The sequence below is a fragment of the Ceratosolen solmsi genome, unplaced genomic scaffold (assembly GCF_000503995.2).
Source record: "Ceratosolen solmsi marchali unplaced genomic scaffold, CerSol_1.0 scaffold47, whole genome shotgun sequence".
Classification (NCBI taxonomy): domain Eukaryota; kingdom Metazoa; phylum Arthropoda; class Insecta; order Hymenoptera; family Agaonidae; genus Ceratosolen; species Ceratosolen solmsi.
The window spans coordinates 10,615,509-10,636,678 of NW_011948419.1; the positions used below are offsets into that span (position 1 = coordinate 10,615,509).

A 21,170-nucleotide genomic window follows, 5' to 3' on the forward strand; every position below is an offset into this window, starting at 1 on the left:
CAAATCACGCAGCAGGAAGAAGCGACTCAAATGTATGCGAATGCTACACCAACACACGTTCGATTCGTACATGTCCAAAATTCTGCGACATTACTCGTGCAAAACTCCTACACAATACAAGAGGTGTTCCAGACAGCATCATACCACGCTACACGAGGCATTCAAATCAGAAACTGCTCAAGCTAGTAGTTCAAACCCATCGTCCAGATAAAATAATGGGTGATGATGACATAATTACTAGCCACTTTACACGACGAGTAGAAGCTCGTCTTCTAATTAGCACAGGTTCTGAATTTACGTTCGTCAACGAAAAACTAATCAGACAACTAAATATTCCTTGAAAACATTCTATCATTTACATTCATACAATTGGGGGAGCTTAATTAACTCAGCCACAAGGTGTTGCATCACTCACTCTCCGCTCAATTCATTTTAACTTTATTTTCACCATACATGCTCACATCCTTAAGACACTGACTACATGTGGTAGTAAATGGGGATTGAGTTCGTACCTTGTAGTTCTTCAGATTATGTGCACATGGCCGCTCTACAAATATTGCTTCGTGAGGCATCTTGTATATAATTATCATTAGGAGGAACGGAACTTTTACCTTGTAGGTTCTGCAGATTTAGTACTCTTTATGGCACCTCGTAGTGGTCGGCAGATTTTGCCTCATGCGGCACCTTGTAGATTCTGTTTTATGCTGTGCTCTGTGCACCACTGTTTCCTTGTTCACTTTTCTTGGCTCTGCTGAGAGAGTGTGTATTGTGTACCTACCTTGCACTTATCATTGGAAGAACATGACTAGCATTTGCCTCCTTTTTTCTTGGCCTTAACTCTTGGTGTCTACATCCTTGTTCCTTGGCCTTAACTATTTGTGCCTACATCCTTGTTCCTTGGCGTTCTTTGTAAGAAGCTTCTGTATCTTGACGTTGTCTTCCTTAAAAGCATTCTCTTGACCACCGTGTGGTCATTTACGAATTGCCTCTTTCTTGGCGGTTCAAAATGTAACGCTCTTAAGCTCAAAGTGTAACGACTTTTTCCAGATATCAAACGACGAGGATTTTCCGAATGTCATAATCACTTGTTTTCCACAAGCTTGAATGACATGTTTTGCCAGATGCTTAACGGTTTGGGTTTTCTAGAAGTTTAACAATTGGGAAAGGTTCTTGAAATTTCGAGCATAATCTTACTAAACGCGTAATTTTATCTGAAGTGGCTCAGATATTAGATCCATTAGGTTTTGTTCCACCTGTCATGATCATGGCAAAGATATTCATACAGGAGCTGTGGTTTCACAAGCTACAATGGAACGAAACACTGTCCTTCCAATTGTCGTCACAATGGCTAATCATTAGAAGAGATCCTGCCAACTTGGATCTTGACAAAACGGTTGGTGGAAGACTCGATAGAGCTTCACTTACTCAAGAGAACAAGCCCGGCCATTCTCCAACGACCGTTTACCCATACCAGAGGTGACTATTCCGGCCCCTTAACCATAAAACCTAGAAGGGGCGAGGAGCGAAAACTCATAAAGTATGAATTTGCGTTTTTGTGTGTTTTACTACATCTGCAGTACATATCAAAGTAGTCAGTGACTATTAAACCAATGGCTTCATATCCGGATATACATGATTCACAGTACGTCCTTCATCGGAGCTGATCGAGTGCTCAAAAGACTATTCGTTCAAGGCACCCTCAAACTATAACAGATAGTAAATATACTCTCACAAGACAAGACACAATGGGAATTTAACCCACCTGCATCACCTCACATTGGAGACAAGTGGAAAACTGTGGTAAAATCTATTAAACACCACCTGAGACGCACTAACGGAGAAACCTTGCTCACTTGAACAGTTAATCGCCTTGTTTGCTTAAATCGACGTAATTCTCAACTCCAGACCTTTAGAGCCGATGAGTGACGACCCCGAAGATGTTTTGACACACACCCTAGGACATTTCCTCATAGGGAGCTCGCTCACAACTATTCCAGAACCATCTCTTAAAGAGTTGTCAATTTAAGAATTGTCTCGATGGTAACTTATAAAACAATGTCTACAACAATTCTGGTCACAATAGTTAGCTCACTCTTTATAACGATAACAATCAATTACCAAATGGCATCATCCAACGAATGACATTAAGATTGGCTCGTTGGTACTTATCACCGAGGAGCGTTTTCCACCTTGCAAGTAACCTTTCGCTCGAGTAATCAATATCATTCTGGGAAGGATGGGCTGACCAGAGTAGTCATACTAAAAACAGCCTCGACCATGGCTGGACCAATACATAAACTTGCAGTACTCTCAATCCCCGACCAAAAGAATAATCATCGATAGAATTGCTGATGGCGGGCGGAATGTTCGAGATTGCGAGAATGTCTCGAGTGTTTAGGTTTCAGGAATTTGCCAAGCATTAGAATTTTTGGGAAACTCCTTAATGTTCTGATTTCTGGAAAAAATCCCAAGTGATTTTTGTGCATTCTCTTTCTAACCTACAATCGCTTCCATTGTTATCAGCATTAACTAGGCTGTCGCGTAGATATTTAAAGTAAGCATGCTCCGAAACATCCGCTCTGTCTTAGCAGGGCCGCCATGGAAGGAACATGCTCTGCCTTAGCATGGCCGCCATGGAAGAAATAGGCTTTCTCAGTCAAGTCATTACAGAAGGAACACACATCATTCTTTAATGCGTATCAGTTAATGGGCAGTCAAGTGTGCTGACTCCATAACAAAAAAAAAATATTTGACTACAAGAGCAATAATAACGAACTACTCCTTATCACGAAGGTTTACCAGTAGTCTCCCTTGATGGTAACTACTAAATCACAGGATCAGGCCAAGGCAACTGTATCGCTGGGAGTAAGAGTAGCATAAGCCAAACTCTTTGAATAAGTGAATTACAGAATTAATTGCTAATCCATACAAGATTAGCAAAGGCTGTTAATAGTATCTCACAAGCCATACTCTCTTCCAAGGAGTGTGCGCAATTCTTTGCTAATTCTTAAAACATTAGCAAAGGCTACGTTTTTACGTTTTAAAGGCAAGGAATATGGCAAGAAGTATGCAGAATCCGTTATTGAACCTTACAAGATCAGCAACAACATCGTCACCATCAACAAGGAGCAACTGCATCATTTTGACTGAATATAGTTCACACTCTCTTATGAGAAGTGAATTCAAAGCATTAAAAATGTAATTGTCAAATAAACCATAATCAAATTATATTTTAACAAAGTCTGCACACATTGTATATCTCTACAGCCCTTCCACTTAAGTCCTTACCTAAGCATTCGCTAAGGCGGGTGACAAATTAAATTGAACTATCGAACATGGGCCTTCGAGCCACAAAATCAAACAAATACCAATAATTTGAATATGTCGGTGATCAGACTAAAAACCTCCTGTTGATGTTGGGTGGAGGTATTGCTGGCAAGTGGAAGGCGCAATGCAATTATCCAATTCTACACGCAGTGTTTCTTGGCTTTCCTTTATTAAATACAATAATATGCTAAATAGTTAATGGGCATACAGTGTATGATGATGGTGTGAATGAATAATTTGATAAAGTTTCTTCAATTGTGTTACGTGCTGAGGAGAGTGTGTGTACTCTCCGTAATGTGAGAGTGACTCTTTCTCTTCCGAGAAGTGCCGCTATAGTAGTATGGGTGACAGCCGCCGCTGTCGTACCGAAGCCGTCTAAGAGAGACTGGGTTACTGCTGCTTTAGTGTCGGTGTGATCTGATAATACATATCACACCGTATGTTCACATCATAACGTTATGTTTGCACTAGTGCTTTATGAGTTTAAGTTTAATTAACGGATTCTGATCGTGTGGCGTCGCTATTGGATTGTTCGAGTGCTTATTGTTTGATTATTACGTACGTGTATCTTTTATTTGTGTAATTGTGTACTTGAGTATTTTTTTACTATAATTTATGTCGAACTTGATAAGTATAAGAGAAAATATTGATTTTATTTTATTTGTAGATATTCTGAGTCTATTTACTAAATTATAATTGATACGATAATAATATATCAGTTACTGTTTGATTTTAAGGGTTTGTTTTATCGCTCGAACTGCCAATTCAATAGTTCAGTGGATTAGTCTCTCGTCACTATAACTTAAAAGGAAATAATAAGGAGAAGGGCTGAAAAATATTATGTATTATGTATTTTTAGTAAAAACAATGTTTATTATTTGTTAAATATTATAATAATATTGCACTGTTGTTGAGAGAAAAGATTATTCTATTGTAGTAGTGAGGGTTTTTCCTTGTGTTCTTGATCGTTGTACATGCTATTGAAATTATTGTGTAACTTGAGAATTGAGGTTATGACGATGTTGAAATATCAGCCTGTGTTGTCGATCATGCTCATGAAAGAGCATGAGAAGATGGTGTTTGAAATCAAATATGCTTGTGTTCGAGATTGATGTAGTTCCATGAATTCAGAAAAAGTAGGTCATACGCGCTGTGCGGCGTGCGGCATGCGCGCCTAGACCGGCACGCGCGATCGGACCGGGATGCACACTTGGGCGAATGTTTATAAACAAAACTCGGCAAGTCAAGTGTAATTAATACAAAAAAAAATTATTCGCATTAATAAGTAATTTATATTCATTTAAATCGATCTTTTTTAATAGACAGCTAGTTCATTATATATTCGTAAATATACAAACAATTAGTAATTTATAAAAAAATGATTTTATTAATATATTTAATAAACAATATTTTTTTATATAATAAGATAGGAGACGTATTCCGAGTTCAAACATGCAAACATGATTTAACCATTAAAAGTAATAGAATATGATTATATATTGATAACGTAATATAATAAAATATATAATTTGATTAATGTTTACCGTATATTTCCTTTATTTGTACTATACTTTATATGGTTACATAATGCTTCAAACATTCCACTTGTTGTTGTAACGTACCGACAGTCAAATACCTAAAATGTTTGAATTCATAGTAATTCTATATTTCCTGATATAAGCTCATAAGTTCAATAATAATTGTTTAATATAAATATAACATAAATAAAAAATATTTTATATTCAATTAAATAAATTATATGAAATGCTTAATTTATTAACATCTACCAAAAATATCAATTGGAAAATTTATGAAAAAATATTATAAATATAAAATTGTTGTTCTGTAAATTTTTTTATATCGAAAATAATGAATAATACAATTATAATATTAATTATATTATAAATGGACGTTACTATAAGATGTATTACAATGTATTATATGATTATTATTATGATTATATTAAATGATGTATTACAGATATAAAATTTTCATATGATTTACAGATATCGACATAAATTAAGATAAACTTCACTATTCTTTCAGAGTTATATCGAATGATTATTACTCATTACGTTATTAATATTTATACTATGAAAACGTATATGTCCGAGATTGAGAGAATCTCGCGTATAATATAATTTGGGGGAAAATGCCAACGGCTATTTAATTATTTAACTATCATTTTAGTGGAAATTATTCAATGGTCATAACTTCAGAAAATTGTTGAATGATCTGTAGCGGTTCGGCAATTCTCGTGCAATAATCAGAAGAATGTCAGATTTTGAATAAAATCGACTCGGTAACATTTCTAGAGTTCTGGGAAACCACGCGTCCATTGTTGTCAAGTACACCACACGTTGACGCTTGTACAAGCCAAGCGGCGACGCTTGACCAGGAGCGAAGTCCAAGAGAAGAATGAGCCTTCCAATTGAAAGACCTGAAGCTAGAGGCGCTCTTGTCGACGTTTGGACTATCAAAGCCTAACTCCTTCTGAAGTTGGAAGATAGAGGCGTGCACGCGCAGTCGTACCGTCCAAAGCGGTGCGCTCTGATTAGAGAAACTAAAACATAGGCGTTCCTTCAGTGGGAACTCACTGTGAGTGGCCTTAAAAGTGGGGACGACTTAGATACAATTGTCAACTTACCATTGACATCATAGCTATTTAGTCGTAAATGCGGCCACTATAAAGGACTGCATCGCCAGCCCCTTCAAAACTGTTATGGCAGTGAGCTACCCATCACAAGTTCAGATCAAGGCCACTACATGTGGTGTGTGCCACTCAGTTTTTGATCATTACAAAATCAACAATAAATCGGAATTATTAACGAGCATCTTGTGTAGTGAAACATCTATTACGAGAACCGTTTGTAATTAATCTTTGTAATTAAGCTTTGTAATTAATCTTTGGATACGTCCAATACATCAATGATGTAATTATAAATAAAATGTAATAGACTATATTCACCGATAACGAACTGTATTTCAACAGCCTTTCCACTTATCTCTTTCCCAAGTCTTTGCTACGGTGGGCGCAAATACAAGTTATCGAACCATTGATAGTTCGAGCTAGGAAAACTACAATTTTGAACAGTATATATACTAAATACGTAATAATAACATCATTCATTATGTTGCCTATAATCAATATTATTACACTGTGCATTAATAAATATTCGATCAATACAGCTTAAAATTTTATTTTGGATAATTACAATATTTCTGAAATAACTACGATTCAGAAAAGCTTAAATGAATAGAAAATTAAATATAAGAAACAAAATTTTAGTTTATTTAGCTTGGTTTAAAGAGAAATAATTAAAAAATAATATCCGGCAATTGTTACAATTTTTAGTAGAAATACATCTATCATCTTAAAATGACTACAAGTTCATTGTAGTCTATAAAAGTTATATAATATTAAAAAAATTGTGTGCTTATATAAAATGATATAATATATAATTAGAAAATTTTCTAAAGAAGTAATTCTTCTACTAATTTATTACCTAATTATTCAATTGATATTAAATAAATTACAAAATGTATGTTTAAATGAGTAAAATTGTATTTCATATCAAAAGAATGACCATATTATACTTGGGAAATTTATATAGAATATTTTTGCAATTGTAGATTAGTAAGTTGATGTAGAAAGCTATTTGAGAATAAGAGACTCCGTTTAGTAAGGCAATAAAATATCTGACAAGTAATGTCATGAAAATTGTATTTAAGACTTCAAAACTTTCCTGCTCATAATTATTTGTACTAGTGTCATAAAACATCTGGAAAACTCTAGCGGAACGTGCTCATACTCCCAGTGCAGTAGAACCTAATGGGTTTACTGCCGCGAGAACCCCAAAGTAAATTCAGAACGAATATCAGATATGCGTGAAGCGCAACAACATGCAATGACCATACGTGCGCACTCGGCCTTTAAGACAATGCTTGCATTGTTCTTGGCTATGCCACATCTGGTCGATCGTATTGGAAAATTGACCACGCCCAAGCGGACCCTTCTTCTAGCCAAGTCCCAGAGAGGGATGAGGCAACCAAAGAGAGGTGACCAATGGAAAAGGCTCGCCACCTTCCGACACTTTCCCAATTAGCAAATTCGGAACTGAGCCCGGAAGGAAGTGGAAATGAAGGCGTGCATAATCTATTGTGCGACCCAAGATCAACCACTGATTGGTTAATTAATAAAGGAAGAAGGGATCCCAAGTGGAGCGGGATCAGTGAATCATTTTAAGAAGGGACTACGTAATGTACCCTCACTTACTCTTTCCAAATACTTCTTACAGTGAAGGATAAGTCACGACCAACTCTCACGGAGGAGGACCGGAGAGATGAGTCGTTTAGCTAGCTGAGTTTTAATAATAAGTTCTTTCCACTATTGTGAATTAGTGTACAGTTGAATTGATCTCATCAAGACTGGATTGCGTGGGACCTGACCACTTGTGGTCTCACTTGGAGACAAGGAAGAACTGAAGGGTTGCAACATTGCAAGGGAACGTAATAACAAGCCATCGAAGAGAGACTGGAAAATCACGATACACTGCAAGTAAGTCCTTACAGCTAGTACTCATTCTTGATTTCTCGGCTTATGTAGAAGACGGACGGATAAAGTCCAACTACGGAAGCTTCCCGGACATACTCTTGAACAAGACCAGCTATAAACGCCACATTGGCTTCTCAATCCCTCCAACTACAAGTTGTTCCCGCTACAGATGGCGCACAGCTTCGCATAACCTCCATCTCGGCTCTCTTACGACCGATATTTAAAGGCAACTACACACGTGTTAAGATAAACACAATGGCATTCCAGTGTTCGATCAGAGCACTACAATCATGATAACCTCTTAGCGATAATATTCAATAGATTATAACCTGCTTCATTCATTGTAAATATATTTCAACACCACAAGATTATCAAGAAATATAAAGTTCGTCTGTAATTCACCAAATAAATAGAAATAATAAAGATATGTGATAATTATTGAATCAATACATTAACCCTTTACTTGCCCGGCAACCCCACAGAACATCTAGTGGGTTTTATTGTTCTACGTTAATTATTGCACGTTTGGCTGACTAGTCAAATTGTGGGATTATTTTCCGAACAAAAGCTCTTAAATCTGATTACTATTAAATAAATATTATGTAAAAGTATTTGAGTGCTTTATAAGTGAATTTATTCTTGAAAAAAAATATCATAATTTTCTATTTTGTATAAAATATTTAAACAAAAATTATTATTTATTTGCGTATTTGGTTATAATCATAATTAATTATTAGAAAATTCTTAATTATTCTTTTAATTGTTAACAATTGTATAGACATAAATTATTTTTTTTTTCTCTATGATTGTATTCATTAGGTGTAAGTAAATGATTTGTTGTTATTCTATAATGGATTTATAAACATTATATGTAATCACTTCTATATAATACATTTTCTAACCTGCAACTTTGACCATTGAATTCTGCCAATACATCTAGAAGCATTTCTCCATGCTAGTTTTGCACCAAAGATTAATTCTGTTTCTGTTAATTGGTATGTACCAGTTAATAAAGTGTCTCTTTTAATGCAATCCAATCTTTGGTTATGTACATCACTATTCAATCTAAAATTTTAAATTAATACACTAACATTTGTGCAGATTATTTTTGTGTATAAATATAAATTCTGCAAATTAAAATTAAAAAAAATTTTTTTAAAAGTAATAACAACAAAGCACAATCAAAAAGTAAATAGTATATTTTAAATAATAAGAATGTTGACGCCGTGTATTATATTTAATTTTGTTTAGAATTAGACTATGGCCACCAGTTTCCTAGTGGGAGAAAAGTGTAGGTAAGTGGAAGGGGCGCTTCAATTCAGTATTTAACACATTTGCTTTTCGTGCTCGGTATTTCGTTTATTTTACAACTAAAATATAATGATTCTACGTTGATGAAGAGAATCATTGAGATCGTGCCGTTTCTTGCTTGTTGCCACGTGGTGTCAGCATGCACTATATGTAGAGATAGGAGGTCGTAAATCTTCGGATCCTCTTGACGCAGTACCTCTTGCCGATGTGAGTACCATTTTGCCAATGGATAACTGCCCGCTATGCAGAGGTTCTGGAGTTGGGGTACGGTTTCGGTTAGCTGTTGCAGCGTGTCTGCATCTCCAAAGATGTCATAGGAATATCTGCCATAAGTGATAGATAGTACTGCCAAAAGGTTCTCTCTCCCTCGTCTTCTACCAGTTGCAGCAATGTTTTGACTGCTATAGATGGGGCGGCTGTCGTGCCATATGTAACTCTGGTCAGATGATATGGTACTTCCTTGTTTTGTTCGTCGATCCAAAGGATTCTCTGTAGATTCCAGTCGTCCTTGTGAATTCGTATTTGCCTATAAATTTTTTTGTACAAATTAACAAGTCTGAAATTTCTGAGTTCAAATTGACTCCAGTGTACATAAGATCATAGATCGAGTGTCCTGATCTCGAAGCGCTGGAGCCGTTGAACACCACTCTTAGCCTAGTGGTAGTGCTACCTGGTTTGGTTGAAGTCGTGATTTGTTCTTCATGCTGTAGTGTATTATGCCGTTTGTGACTTAACATAAGTGTCGGTTACTTACGAAACTCTTTCATTCCGCTATCGACATTTCTTTGAACGTTGGGCATACGGTAAACAAATGTTCTTGGTGGCAGTAGTCTTGTCATCCTTTTGGCTTTCTTGTGGGCTCTATTATTCAGTCTTTACTGACGACTGTTAAGCCTTCACTGACCTCTTTTATTGCCCTCACTCGAGGCATTAGGAATATTTTGAGTTGCTCAAACTCTCTTGTGTATTGGGTGAGACTTTGTGTGACTTGGTGGACGTTTAAGCAGTCCCATTTGTCAACTTTGATGTTTAATAGGCACAACTTTTTTAGCATGTCATTTCCATCACTAATTACATATTCTACCAACCCTGTTTCATCTTTCAATGTTGATGAGTTGAAGAGGAGTTAGTTGGGGCGAGATTGGATTGATGGTCGGCAGTTTTCATATCGCTCTGTTAGATTCTTCCATACCAATGCAAGAAAGTCATTTTATAGTGAAAACCCCGAGATGACCTAGATATTTATAATTATAAAAATTTAGGTTTTAAAATGTTATTTATTATTAGCTTATTACAAATAATCAACGACAATATTAAGGAATTCTAATTCTAAATGAATAAGAACTCACATACTGTTTAAATAATTATATAAATACATTTTTAATTATCAACCTTTTAATTGAAGTAAAATATTGTTCTAAAAAGTCCTTTGCATGTTCTAAAACTTCTTTAGGTTTCCGTAGTTCTATTCCATGAGTAGGTCTAGACATAACACTAGCCAAACAAACTTGATTGGAACATAAAGTTTTCTGAAAATGTTAATCGATAATTATGATTTCATTCAAAACAAGCATTTTTGACGTGCATAATGTATTATGTGATTATGTTTATGAAAACAATAGAACAATAACGAATTTTTTATCTGTTTATTTATTATTTCATTAATCTCAATTTAAATCAAAACTACAAATTGAGTTTTTTGCGGTGATTCTTCCTCAAAGAACATGTACGAGATTAATTATAGAAACAAGTCTTCCATTAAATAAGAACAATATAAAAATTTAAAATTCAATCGTATGATTGTAACATATAAAAAATTATAGAGCTTCTTGCAGCCGTATTAATTGCCTTTGAGCTCTGCATTTAACTATTATTTTAATCATTATGTGCATAATAATTAAAAAGATCCAATTTACGAATCTTTAATCAATTATTTTTTAATAGTTTTTCATAAAGATATGTAGGTATGTTATTTTATAGAATGCATACTTTGACAAAAAATTTGTAAAATTTACTATTTTTTCTGATACTAAAAATAATATAGAAACAAGATATGTTATCGTTAATTTTTTGTAAAGTTTCATTTACAATAAATAAGCTTATGTTAATATAAAATTTTATTGTTTAGGATAAGTTATAGAATAATTGAAACTAAATAAAATTTGTAAATCAGAAATGGACAAATATAGTATTTCAATATTTAATTATCTATCTCAAAAACAATAAGCAAAATGAAAAAGTGTATAAAAGGAAAATTCAACCCGTAAATCCACGTATAATTAAATTAATTAAATAACACTATTTAATATAATTACAAAAAAAGGTATATATTGGGGTTATATCTTATAGGTTACTTTACTATTCATTAAAACGTTCATTCTATTAATTTTTCTAAAAAAATATTGAATCTGTATTAAATGTATACATTTATTTCCAAATTTTTAAAAACATTAATAATATTAAGTAAGATGTGAAGTATAATACTTGACAGACATTCAAAATTGTGTAATAAAATGGAAATTGCATACCAAATTAAAATTGTAGAAAATTCTTAAATAAGATAAATAATTTTATATATAAATATTATAACAATAAAATAGAGTTAAATACTATTTTTAAAAAATATTGCTATTTAATTTAGCACAGTGAAATTCCATTGATGATTGATTTAATCTTAATAATATTAACTTAGTTTGCAAAAGAATTAATTATATTTAATAGAATAAGAAATAGACTAGTATTTTCGTTGATATCATGTCTGTAATTTATAAATAATACTCGCATAAGTATAGTTGTTTTTTTTATAGAATTTGTTTCATGAAATGAATTCAAAGTTTTTTAATAACTCATTTTTAATAAATTATTTTTAACTAAGTACGCATGCTATTAAATTTATCAATCAGTATTTTCGTTTAATAGAATAAAACAATAAATTATATTTAACTTACATTTAATAGTATGATTTAGTACTTATAATATTTCTTGTGCGTATTGCATATTGATTAAATATAATTGTCAGATTAACAAAAAAAAAGATAGGAACAAATAAAATTATATGATTGCACAAAATCTGAATATTATAATTGGTGATAATTATTAATATTCTTTTTTTTATATAATAAATTAATTATCTGAATTCATTTATGAATAACATCAAATGTATATGTAGTTTAATTTATTTATTGTTTTAAAACAGTGTTATCGTAAAATTTTTCCTTAAATTTATTCAACTAATTTATATAAATGAAAACAAATTAGTTACATAATTTTATTTCTGTACATTAAAATGTAGCAGTCATAATAAGAAAATGTAGAATTTTATTCATAGTAAATGATATAAAAATTAAGAATTTATTCGTCTAATAATTGTAAATAACTTTGTGATAAAATGTTTAACAAATTCTCCAATGGATAGAAAATATTTCGTTAAAATGCAAAAATATGGGCAAATAATTTAGAAAAATATATTTATATTTAAAAAGTAAACATATTTTTTAATGACATATATCTGTAGTTTCATGCGTATATGAAAAATATTGAATTTTAGAAATTAAAAAGTGTCATATTTTGGTATTATTATTATTTTTAAACATTAATTAATGTCTCGCTTAAACATAATTTATATTAAAAAATATGCTATTCAAAAATATACTCAATTATTATATGGCCGTTAAATTATAAACAAACTATAACATACTAGCATAGTTGCTAGATAGTTATACTAGATAGTTTTATTAAAAAAATTTAATTACTTACTTCCATACTTTTAATACATAACAAATCAAAAGATTCTGTTTTATGAATATTATTTCGTAATTTCGTAGGCTTCTTGGAGCATATATTAGGGCAGTTGTCCTTCATATTTATGTATTAATATTAATTTAAGAAAAAAATTGAAAATTATTATTTTGTTATTATAAATTATTTATTAATGTAGTTAATATAAAAATTGCCTTTGATTATAATTCTTTTTTAAGTTATTTTATCAGGAATTGTAAATAATATTAGTGTTTGCGATGGAAACTGTGAACTTCTCACATGCGCCGTGGGCCATCATCGATTTATTCAGTTCTAGAAAAATTCCGACTTATAATAAATTAATTAATTTGCCAAATACGTAAAATGCATTCGCATAATTATATGTATAATATACTTAATGTTTCAGACAGAAAATTTAATGTTTTAATATTACAACTATTTATTTTACAAAAGCATATATTAATTTAATATAATTAATAATAATTAATAATAATTAATAATAATTAATAATAATTTTTATTAAGCAAATTTCAAAATAATTGATGATTGAAAATTTATATTTTTATAATTAAAAAAATAGTAATTTATAGTTTTTGTGTATTATTATAAGAGCGTATAATAGAAATTTAATTAATTAAAGTTGAAGCAATATAATTTGCTAAGAAGTCAGAAAATTGGAATTATTATTAATAGATTAAAAGAATATATGATAATATTTAATTAAAATCACATAAAGTATTCAAATTTGAATTTCGTATAAAATTTATTTAAACTCAAAATGTATATTAGCTATATTCTCCTTATATATAATTACATATTGCACATTCTGTTTTACTTTACACGTCATATAATAATAATATAAGAATATTATTGAATTCATTAAAACTATAAATTAGAAAATTACATTATAATTTTATTATATAAATATAATAGAATTTCTTCATTTTCTTATTCAGTAAATTTAATTTTTTGTAAAATAAAAAAAAAGTTCTCTCTCTCTTCTATTTTACATTACATATTTAATAAATTTCAACGCATACGTAACTTATTTATTTCTAAAATTCTTAGTTTTAGAATTAAATTTGTTGCGTATGAAATATGAAATCTAAAAATATTCAATCTAGTATTTATATGTAAATTTAAAATTAAATTTTATATAGTAAAGTATTACAAATAAAGGTCCAAATAGTTGTCTAAAAATGTATAAAAAATTATAATATAAATATAATTTTTGTAGATAAAATATTTATTTAGAATTCAACGATGAACATGGTTGTTTATATTATGAGAAGAACGAAGATATTCGTACCTGACAATTTCATTCTTACAAGTATCGTATTTTTCATGAAATCAATCAGTTATAGTTATTAGTTGATTTTTTAGTTTGGATTTTTTTATGATATCTTGGTTTATTGAGTTTGCGATAAAAGCGACGTTATATATGTTACGGATTGCAGCATTTACGCGGTAAACAATGTAGGAGAGGTAAAGACACCTGCTTAGGTCAAAATATTGCGCGCTAAGTCGTAAACACGATTCTCCGAAATCGGGAAACTTCAATACTCAAATAGTCAAATTTACATTACAATTCCGACTAACAAGGGCCGACGAACTCTCCAAGGCTAGATTCTAGTGACGTCACTTCAACTATCGGTATGACAAGAGTAATCTAAAATTCTCTGGACTCGCAAGCTTCTACGATAATATTTAAGGAGACGCGTTTGACGCTCTCGTCCTCTTACTAGTTCAATCAAGCACTCATTAAGATCAAATCGCCGTTCTACAAGTCAACGCAATTTACATAGAGATCACCTTCAATTCACAAAGACTGCATCCACCTACAAAGATAGTCTCCCAGTACCATCACACGGATCGAACTCACTACACGTAAGTCACGCTATTACACACGTCCTTACGTACCATCAATGCACCGAGATCGACTCCACACGTAGGCTGCGCTGTTACACACCTTCTTACGAATCATTAACACACGGCTCTCTGAACTCAGTAAGCAGCAATACCTAGACCACGGCATCATAGCCATTCATCAGTGACGTCACACACCAACGCTACCACCCAGGCCTCTCGAGCTTATCGGTAGCGGCGACGGCGGCATCAATTCTCTTCACCAGTGACGTCACGCACTAGCGCCCCACTCAGGCCTCTCCAGCTCATCGGTAGCGGCAACGGCGGGATTAATTCTCCTCACCAGTGACGTCACGCACCAGCGCCCCACTCCGGCCTCTCCAGCTTATCGGTAGCGGCAATGGCGGCATCAACACTCTTCAACAGTGACGTCACGCACCAGCGCCCTACTCAGGCCTCTCCAGTTCATCGGTAGCGGCAAGCGGTGGCGTCAACACTCCCCGTTCACACCGTGACTCTCTTCACGGCATCGTTACACTTTACCAGTGCATCTCCCACTATCACTTCGAGTCCTAACCACGAGTAGGAGAATCACGCGCCGCATCAAGAATACACTTACAAGATTATTATCACTCATATTACCTGAAGAAACTCTCGCCTATTCATAGTATCATTCAATCAATCTCACCTCAATAGACAACTGATTATTTATTATATAATTAGATTTAATAAAGGGAAAACCAACTCATACAAAGGCAGTATTGAATTATTGCATTGTCCATTCCACTTGCCAACAAGCCTTCCCTCACCATCTCAGGGAAGGTTTTAGTCTGATCTCAGCCATTTTGGTCCTTCGAGCCGGATAAGTGGAAATCAGCGCATACATACAATACTACCAATCATAAGGATAATAGTACAGTATGCAGATCATTGACTACGAGAAAGATTCTTCACGACCGTAAGTAAACCTTACTGCTCCATCATATCAACATGTCTACACAGGACAAAAAAGAAATTAAGGAGTCAGTAAGTGTCACCACGCCCAGCGCGAACAATGAAAAATTGACTGGTGAACCAATCATGATTGCGCAATCACAATGGGACCGCATCGAGACGATGCGAAGACTGACTGACTGCCTTAATGCAGACAGAGCAACTACAAGCCTGCCGGAAGTATTAGCAGTGAAAAAAAAATCGATGAGACACACAACAACTTCATGATGGATCACAAATCCATAGTAAATAGCTGACCAGTGTCAGGCGCAACACACGAGTACTTCACAAAGAACGCCATGACAGAAGAGTCCATCTGACACACCAAGGCCACGGCACTAATCATGAAATTGTTTCAAGAATTGGGGTCGACAACCACGAGCACAACAAGTACTTCAAGTGCGGATGATGGGATACTGCCAACAGAAGCTCGTGGAGTAACGTATCTCCCAGACATCCCTATCCCCAAGTTCGACGGAAACTATCTTGTATGGCCCGTTTTCAGAGACTTGTTTCAATCCTTAATACTTAAGTGAAATAAAATAAAAACCAAACTAAGTGAAATCCAAAAACTGCACTATTTGTGGAACTCTCTGCAGGAAACACCCGCAAAATCAATATCAGGCATGTCTCTACAAAACGAGTCGTTGGAACCAGCCTGGCACTCATTACTGAAAAAATACGACTCACCCCTACTGGCTCTAAACGCGCTTATTACATAAGCAATCACTATCTCAACAACAAGAGTGAAAGGAGTCCGGGAAATGTCGACCCTAATGAGCAAATTACGCAGACTACGAAGATCACTAAAGCAACATAATGTCGCAAACGCATGGGACGCAATACTACTCCACGTGGCATTATTACAATTAGACGAACAATTGATAACAGACTGGGAACAATTACTAGAAGACAATTCATAACCACTATTTGAGAAATTCGATCAATTCGTAATGACAAGACTGGAAGCACTAGAAAATGTAACAATGACAAACACACAAGGAATTCCATCGACAACAAAATAAGCCCAGCATCATACACCCATAAAAAGATTCGTAAGAATATGCCAATCATCCTCCACACATGAGCCACCAAGTCCAACTAACAAGACAGACGTAATCCTAAAATGCTTCTACTGCAAGGAGCTGCACCCCAATTGGACATGCAGCAAATTTAAGCAGCTCACTCCCTCTCAAAAACTGGCCGCAATCAAGGAAAAGGGACGATGCTATAATTGCCTGGGCAATCATCTGCCAAAGCCATGCACAAGCAAGAATCGATGTTACATGTGCCACGAGGCACACCACTCATTACTACATGAAGCACCAGACAACACATCAACCAACGTCCAATCACTACACACCACATGACTAGACACACCACAAACCAGTGCAATCGGGCGCCAACAACCAATCACATTATTAGCCACGGCTGTAGCCAAGGTAATCATACAACCAACAACATAACAAGCCCGCCTGCTCATAGACACTGGTTCCGAAATCACACTCATTACGGAAAGATTGGCACGACATCTTCATGTGACACCCAGAAGGTCTAAAATACTTGTACACGGAATTGGCAGGACTTCACCAATACAATCACTAGGGATCATCACCTTCACTATACAATCATTGCGGTCAAAGGAATCAATTATTGTCCATGCTCACATACTCAAATCCTTATCCATACTTCTACCTCCCCACGATCTCCCCAATGCACATGGCCTCACATCCAGTGATTGCCACTGGCTAATGAAAATTACGCCAAGGCCAGACCTGTAGACATCGTGTTGGGAGCCGACTCGTATGGACAAGTAATCAAACCCAACATTATCAAGTCCTCACCACATCTACCTATAGCACAATTGTCAATATTCGGCTGGGTGGTTATTGGACCAGCCGGTAACTGCACTCACACTGCCATGTCAATGACCATAACCACGGAAGAGCTGAAAGATAGCCTGCAAAACCTACTATTACGATTTTGGATAATAGAAGAAATACTAAGGGAATCAGGCGGTCAACTTAATCCAGATTAACAGCAGTGTGAACAGTATTACATAGCAAACCAAGCACGAGTAAGCACTGGAAGGTACAAGATCAAACTCCCCCTCTCAGAATCCCCTGAAACACTTGGCGACTCATACTACGTAGCCCATCAATGCCTGGCGCGCCTACAAAAACGATTCACGAGGGACGATAATTATCGCACGTTATATGTTCAATTCATGACAGAATACGAGAACATGAATCATAACTAACAAACTACCATTCCAACAAGAGGGCATACTATCTGCCGCACCATGGCGTACTAAAACCGGACAGTTCTACGACTAAGCTAAGAGTCGTCTTCAATGGATCAAGCCCATCCTCCACTGAACGATCATTGAATGGCATACTGCACACCGGCGCCAACCTAAATCCAGACATTGTAGATGTATTAATTTGGATCCGCAAATACAGGTACTTATTCTCCATAGACATCACAAAGATGTACTGACAGATATTGGTCCACCAAGACTACTGGGATCTACAACGAAACCTGTGGATAGACGAACTGGGCAACGAGGTCATTTATCAATTAACGATTGTCACATATGGGACCAGAGCGGCCCCATTTCTAGCTGTACGAACACTCCTTCAACTCATACTGGACGAAAGAGACAACTATTCACTCGCTGTACCCCCTATCAAATACGGAAGATACGTGGACACATCTTTGGCGGTGCAGACAACCCGAGCCAACTAGTGGGGACAGCAACACAATTAAGGGACCTCTGCATGGCGGGCGAATTCGCGTTAGCAAAATAGCACTCCACCAACAAAAAGTAATAACCGCCATTCAGGTACCGCCGAATCCGGAACAGTCTGTCAACCTAACCGAAGATGCCACCAAAATTCTAGGACTACAATGGAGGCCCAACGAAGACATCTTCTCATTCTCAATATCATTGGCTCCCCAAGCAACCACCGCCTCAAAGCACACTATTCTCTCTGACATTGCAAAATTGTTTGACCCATTGGGATTCGCATCTCCCGTAATAATACGAGCCAAATTACTACTCCGAGAACTATGGGTCCACTCAGTTGGATGGGATGATCCGCTCTCAGCTCAAGTTGTCAATCGATGGCACACCATCAGAAGAGAATTACAAACACTAAACGAATTAACCATACCTCGGTAGTTCAAAACAAGGGAAACATCCAACATAGAACTACATGGATTCGCTGACGCATCGCAACTAGCAATGTCTGCCGTCATCTACATGGCAATATACAATGAAGACAATGAACCTACGGTAACATTCATATGCTCAAAAACAAGGGTAGCACCATTCAAGAAACTAATAATACCTAAGCTAGAATTAACTGCCGCATTACTCCTATCAAAGCTCACCACACGCATCAAAACCTCACTAAATCTAAGGATAAGGGCAGCACATCTATGGACGGACTCACGAGTAACCCTGACCTGGATCAAGGCTCACCCATCACGATGGAAGGAATTTATGTGCAACAGAGTCACACAAATTCAAGAACTCACAGCGGAAGCACAATGGAGGTATGTGCTCGGAACTTCAAATCCAGCCGCCTGTGCATCCAGAGGACTCACCACCCAACAACTCAAAACACACCCCTTATGATGGACTGGTCCCCCATGGACACTAATTCCAAACTCGTGGCCAACACAACCCATTGACAAAGAGGACCAATGCGACCAGGAAGCCCGTCCAAGCATCTCGTTAATCGCCACTATCAAAACGTCGGAATACGACTGGGACACTGTTTACAAGTATCCAACATTAACTGAGCTACTAAGAATAACTGCAACATGCATCAGATTCATCGCATGCTTAAAGGGAAAACGTCCTCCTACAAACCAACTCACACGTGATGAATTCAATCAGGCCAGAACTCACTGGATACGGCTGACCCAAAGGGCACACCTGGCCCAAGAATTACAAGCGATGCAAACAACAGGCCTGACGCCATCACACACATTCCATCGACTCACCGCCTACATAGACGCACACGGAATGATAAGAGTTGGTGAACGACTAACGAATGCGGCAATATCAGAATACAGAAAACACCCAGCCATTCTCCCGAAACAGTCGCAACTCACGAACCTCATAATCGAACAAGCACACCTTAGAACACTTCATGGAGGTATCCAAATTACACTTTCATACACCCAACAACATTACTGGATCATAGGAGGAAGATCAGCGGTAAAATCATACATCCTTCGAAGCGTTACTTGTGCTAAACAAAGAGGAGTCCTCGCCAGCTAACTAATGGAACAATTACCCGCCTCAAGAGTAACGGCACCATGACCATTCACTCACACTGGAGTAGATTCGCTGGTCCCATTACCATAAAAACTTGGAAGGGTAGAGGAGCAAAAACCTTTATTTACAACCTGGATACAAGGCCTGGATTTGCGTATTTGTGTGCCTCGCAACCTCCGCAATATACATTGAAGTGGTAGGTGTTTATTCGGCAAAGGGAATCATTGTAGCTTACCGAAGATTTACAAGTTGCAGGGGCATCCCACAGGTCATACACTCTGACTGCGGAACGATATTCATCGGAGCTGACAAGGAATTGAAAAAACTTTTCATTCAACACACGAAGGAACACCACCACATCATAACCACACTCGTGAATGACCATGCGAGGTGGGAATTTAATCCACCTGCGGCCACCCACATGGGAGGAAAGTGGGAAGTCGCAGTGAAGTCCATCAAGTTCCATATCAGTCGAACAACAAGAGAAGCATCATTAACCATTGAAGAAATCAACACACTGCTAACCCAGATAGAGGCCATCCTAAACTCACGTCCAATACACCCATTGACGGACGACCCCAATGACTGCTCTGCACTTACTCCAGGTCACTTCCTCATAGGAGAACCCCTCAATACGATTCCTGACCCATCCGCAAGTGATCCTAACGCGTCAATAATGTCAAGGTGGCAATTCATCCAACAACGAGTCCAACAGCAATTCCTCTCAACCTCCAAGTGGCATCACCCAAGCAACACGATTAAGGTTGGATCCCTAGTCCTCATCACATATCAACGCCAACTACAATGCAAGTGGCCGCTCGCGAGAATGAAACTGCACCCGGGAAAGGATGGACTAACTAGAGTAGTAACACTAAAAACAATTAGTAATATTATGTAATTAGTTATAATTTTATTTATTATTTATTTATTAGTTATATAATTTATTTATTAGTTATATAGTTATAATACAATTAGTAATAACAACTAGTAACACTAAAAACACCAAAAACAAAAAATACATCCTCGATAATCTCTAGAACAACTCACATTCTTGCACCTCTGCCAGTT

The 21,170-nt window shown here is 35.7% G+C and overlaps 1 protein-coding gene across 1 annotated transcript in view; it reads right to left on the reverse strand.

Annotated features, from left to right (window-relative positions):
• The window catches only part of Nos (Nitric oxide synthase), a 118,962-nt gene extending 105,877 nt beyond the window's left edge, over nucleotides 1-13,085 (reverse strand). The window contains exons 1-4 of the mRNA XM_011497741.1: nucleotides 12,950-13,085; nucleotides 10,586-10,722; nucleotides 8,785-8,947; nucleotides 4,872-4,963 (exon numbers count right to left, since the gene is read on the reverse strand). Of these exons, the coding sequence (XP_011496043.1) occupies nucleotides 4,872-4,963; nucleotides 8,785-8,947; nucleotides 10,586-10,722; nucleotides 12,950-13,054 (497 nt within the window). The 5' untranslated portion in view covers nucleotides 13,055-13,085. The remainder of the gene's footprint in view (nucleotides 1-4,871; nucleotides 4,964-8,784; nucleotides 8,948-10,585; nucleotides 10,723-12,949) is intronic.
• Nucleotides 13,086-21,170: the final 8,085 nt, after the last annotated feature.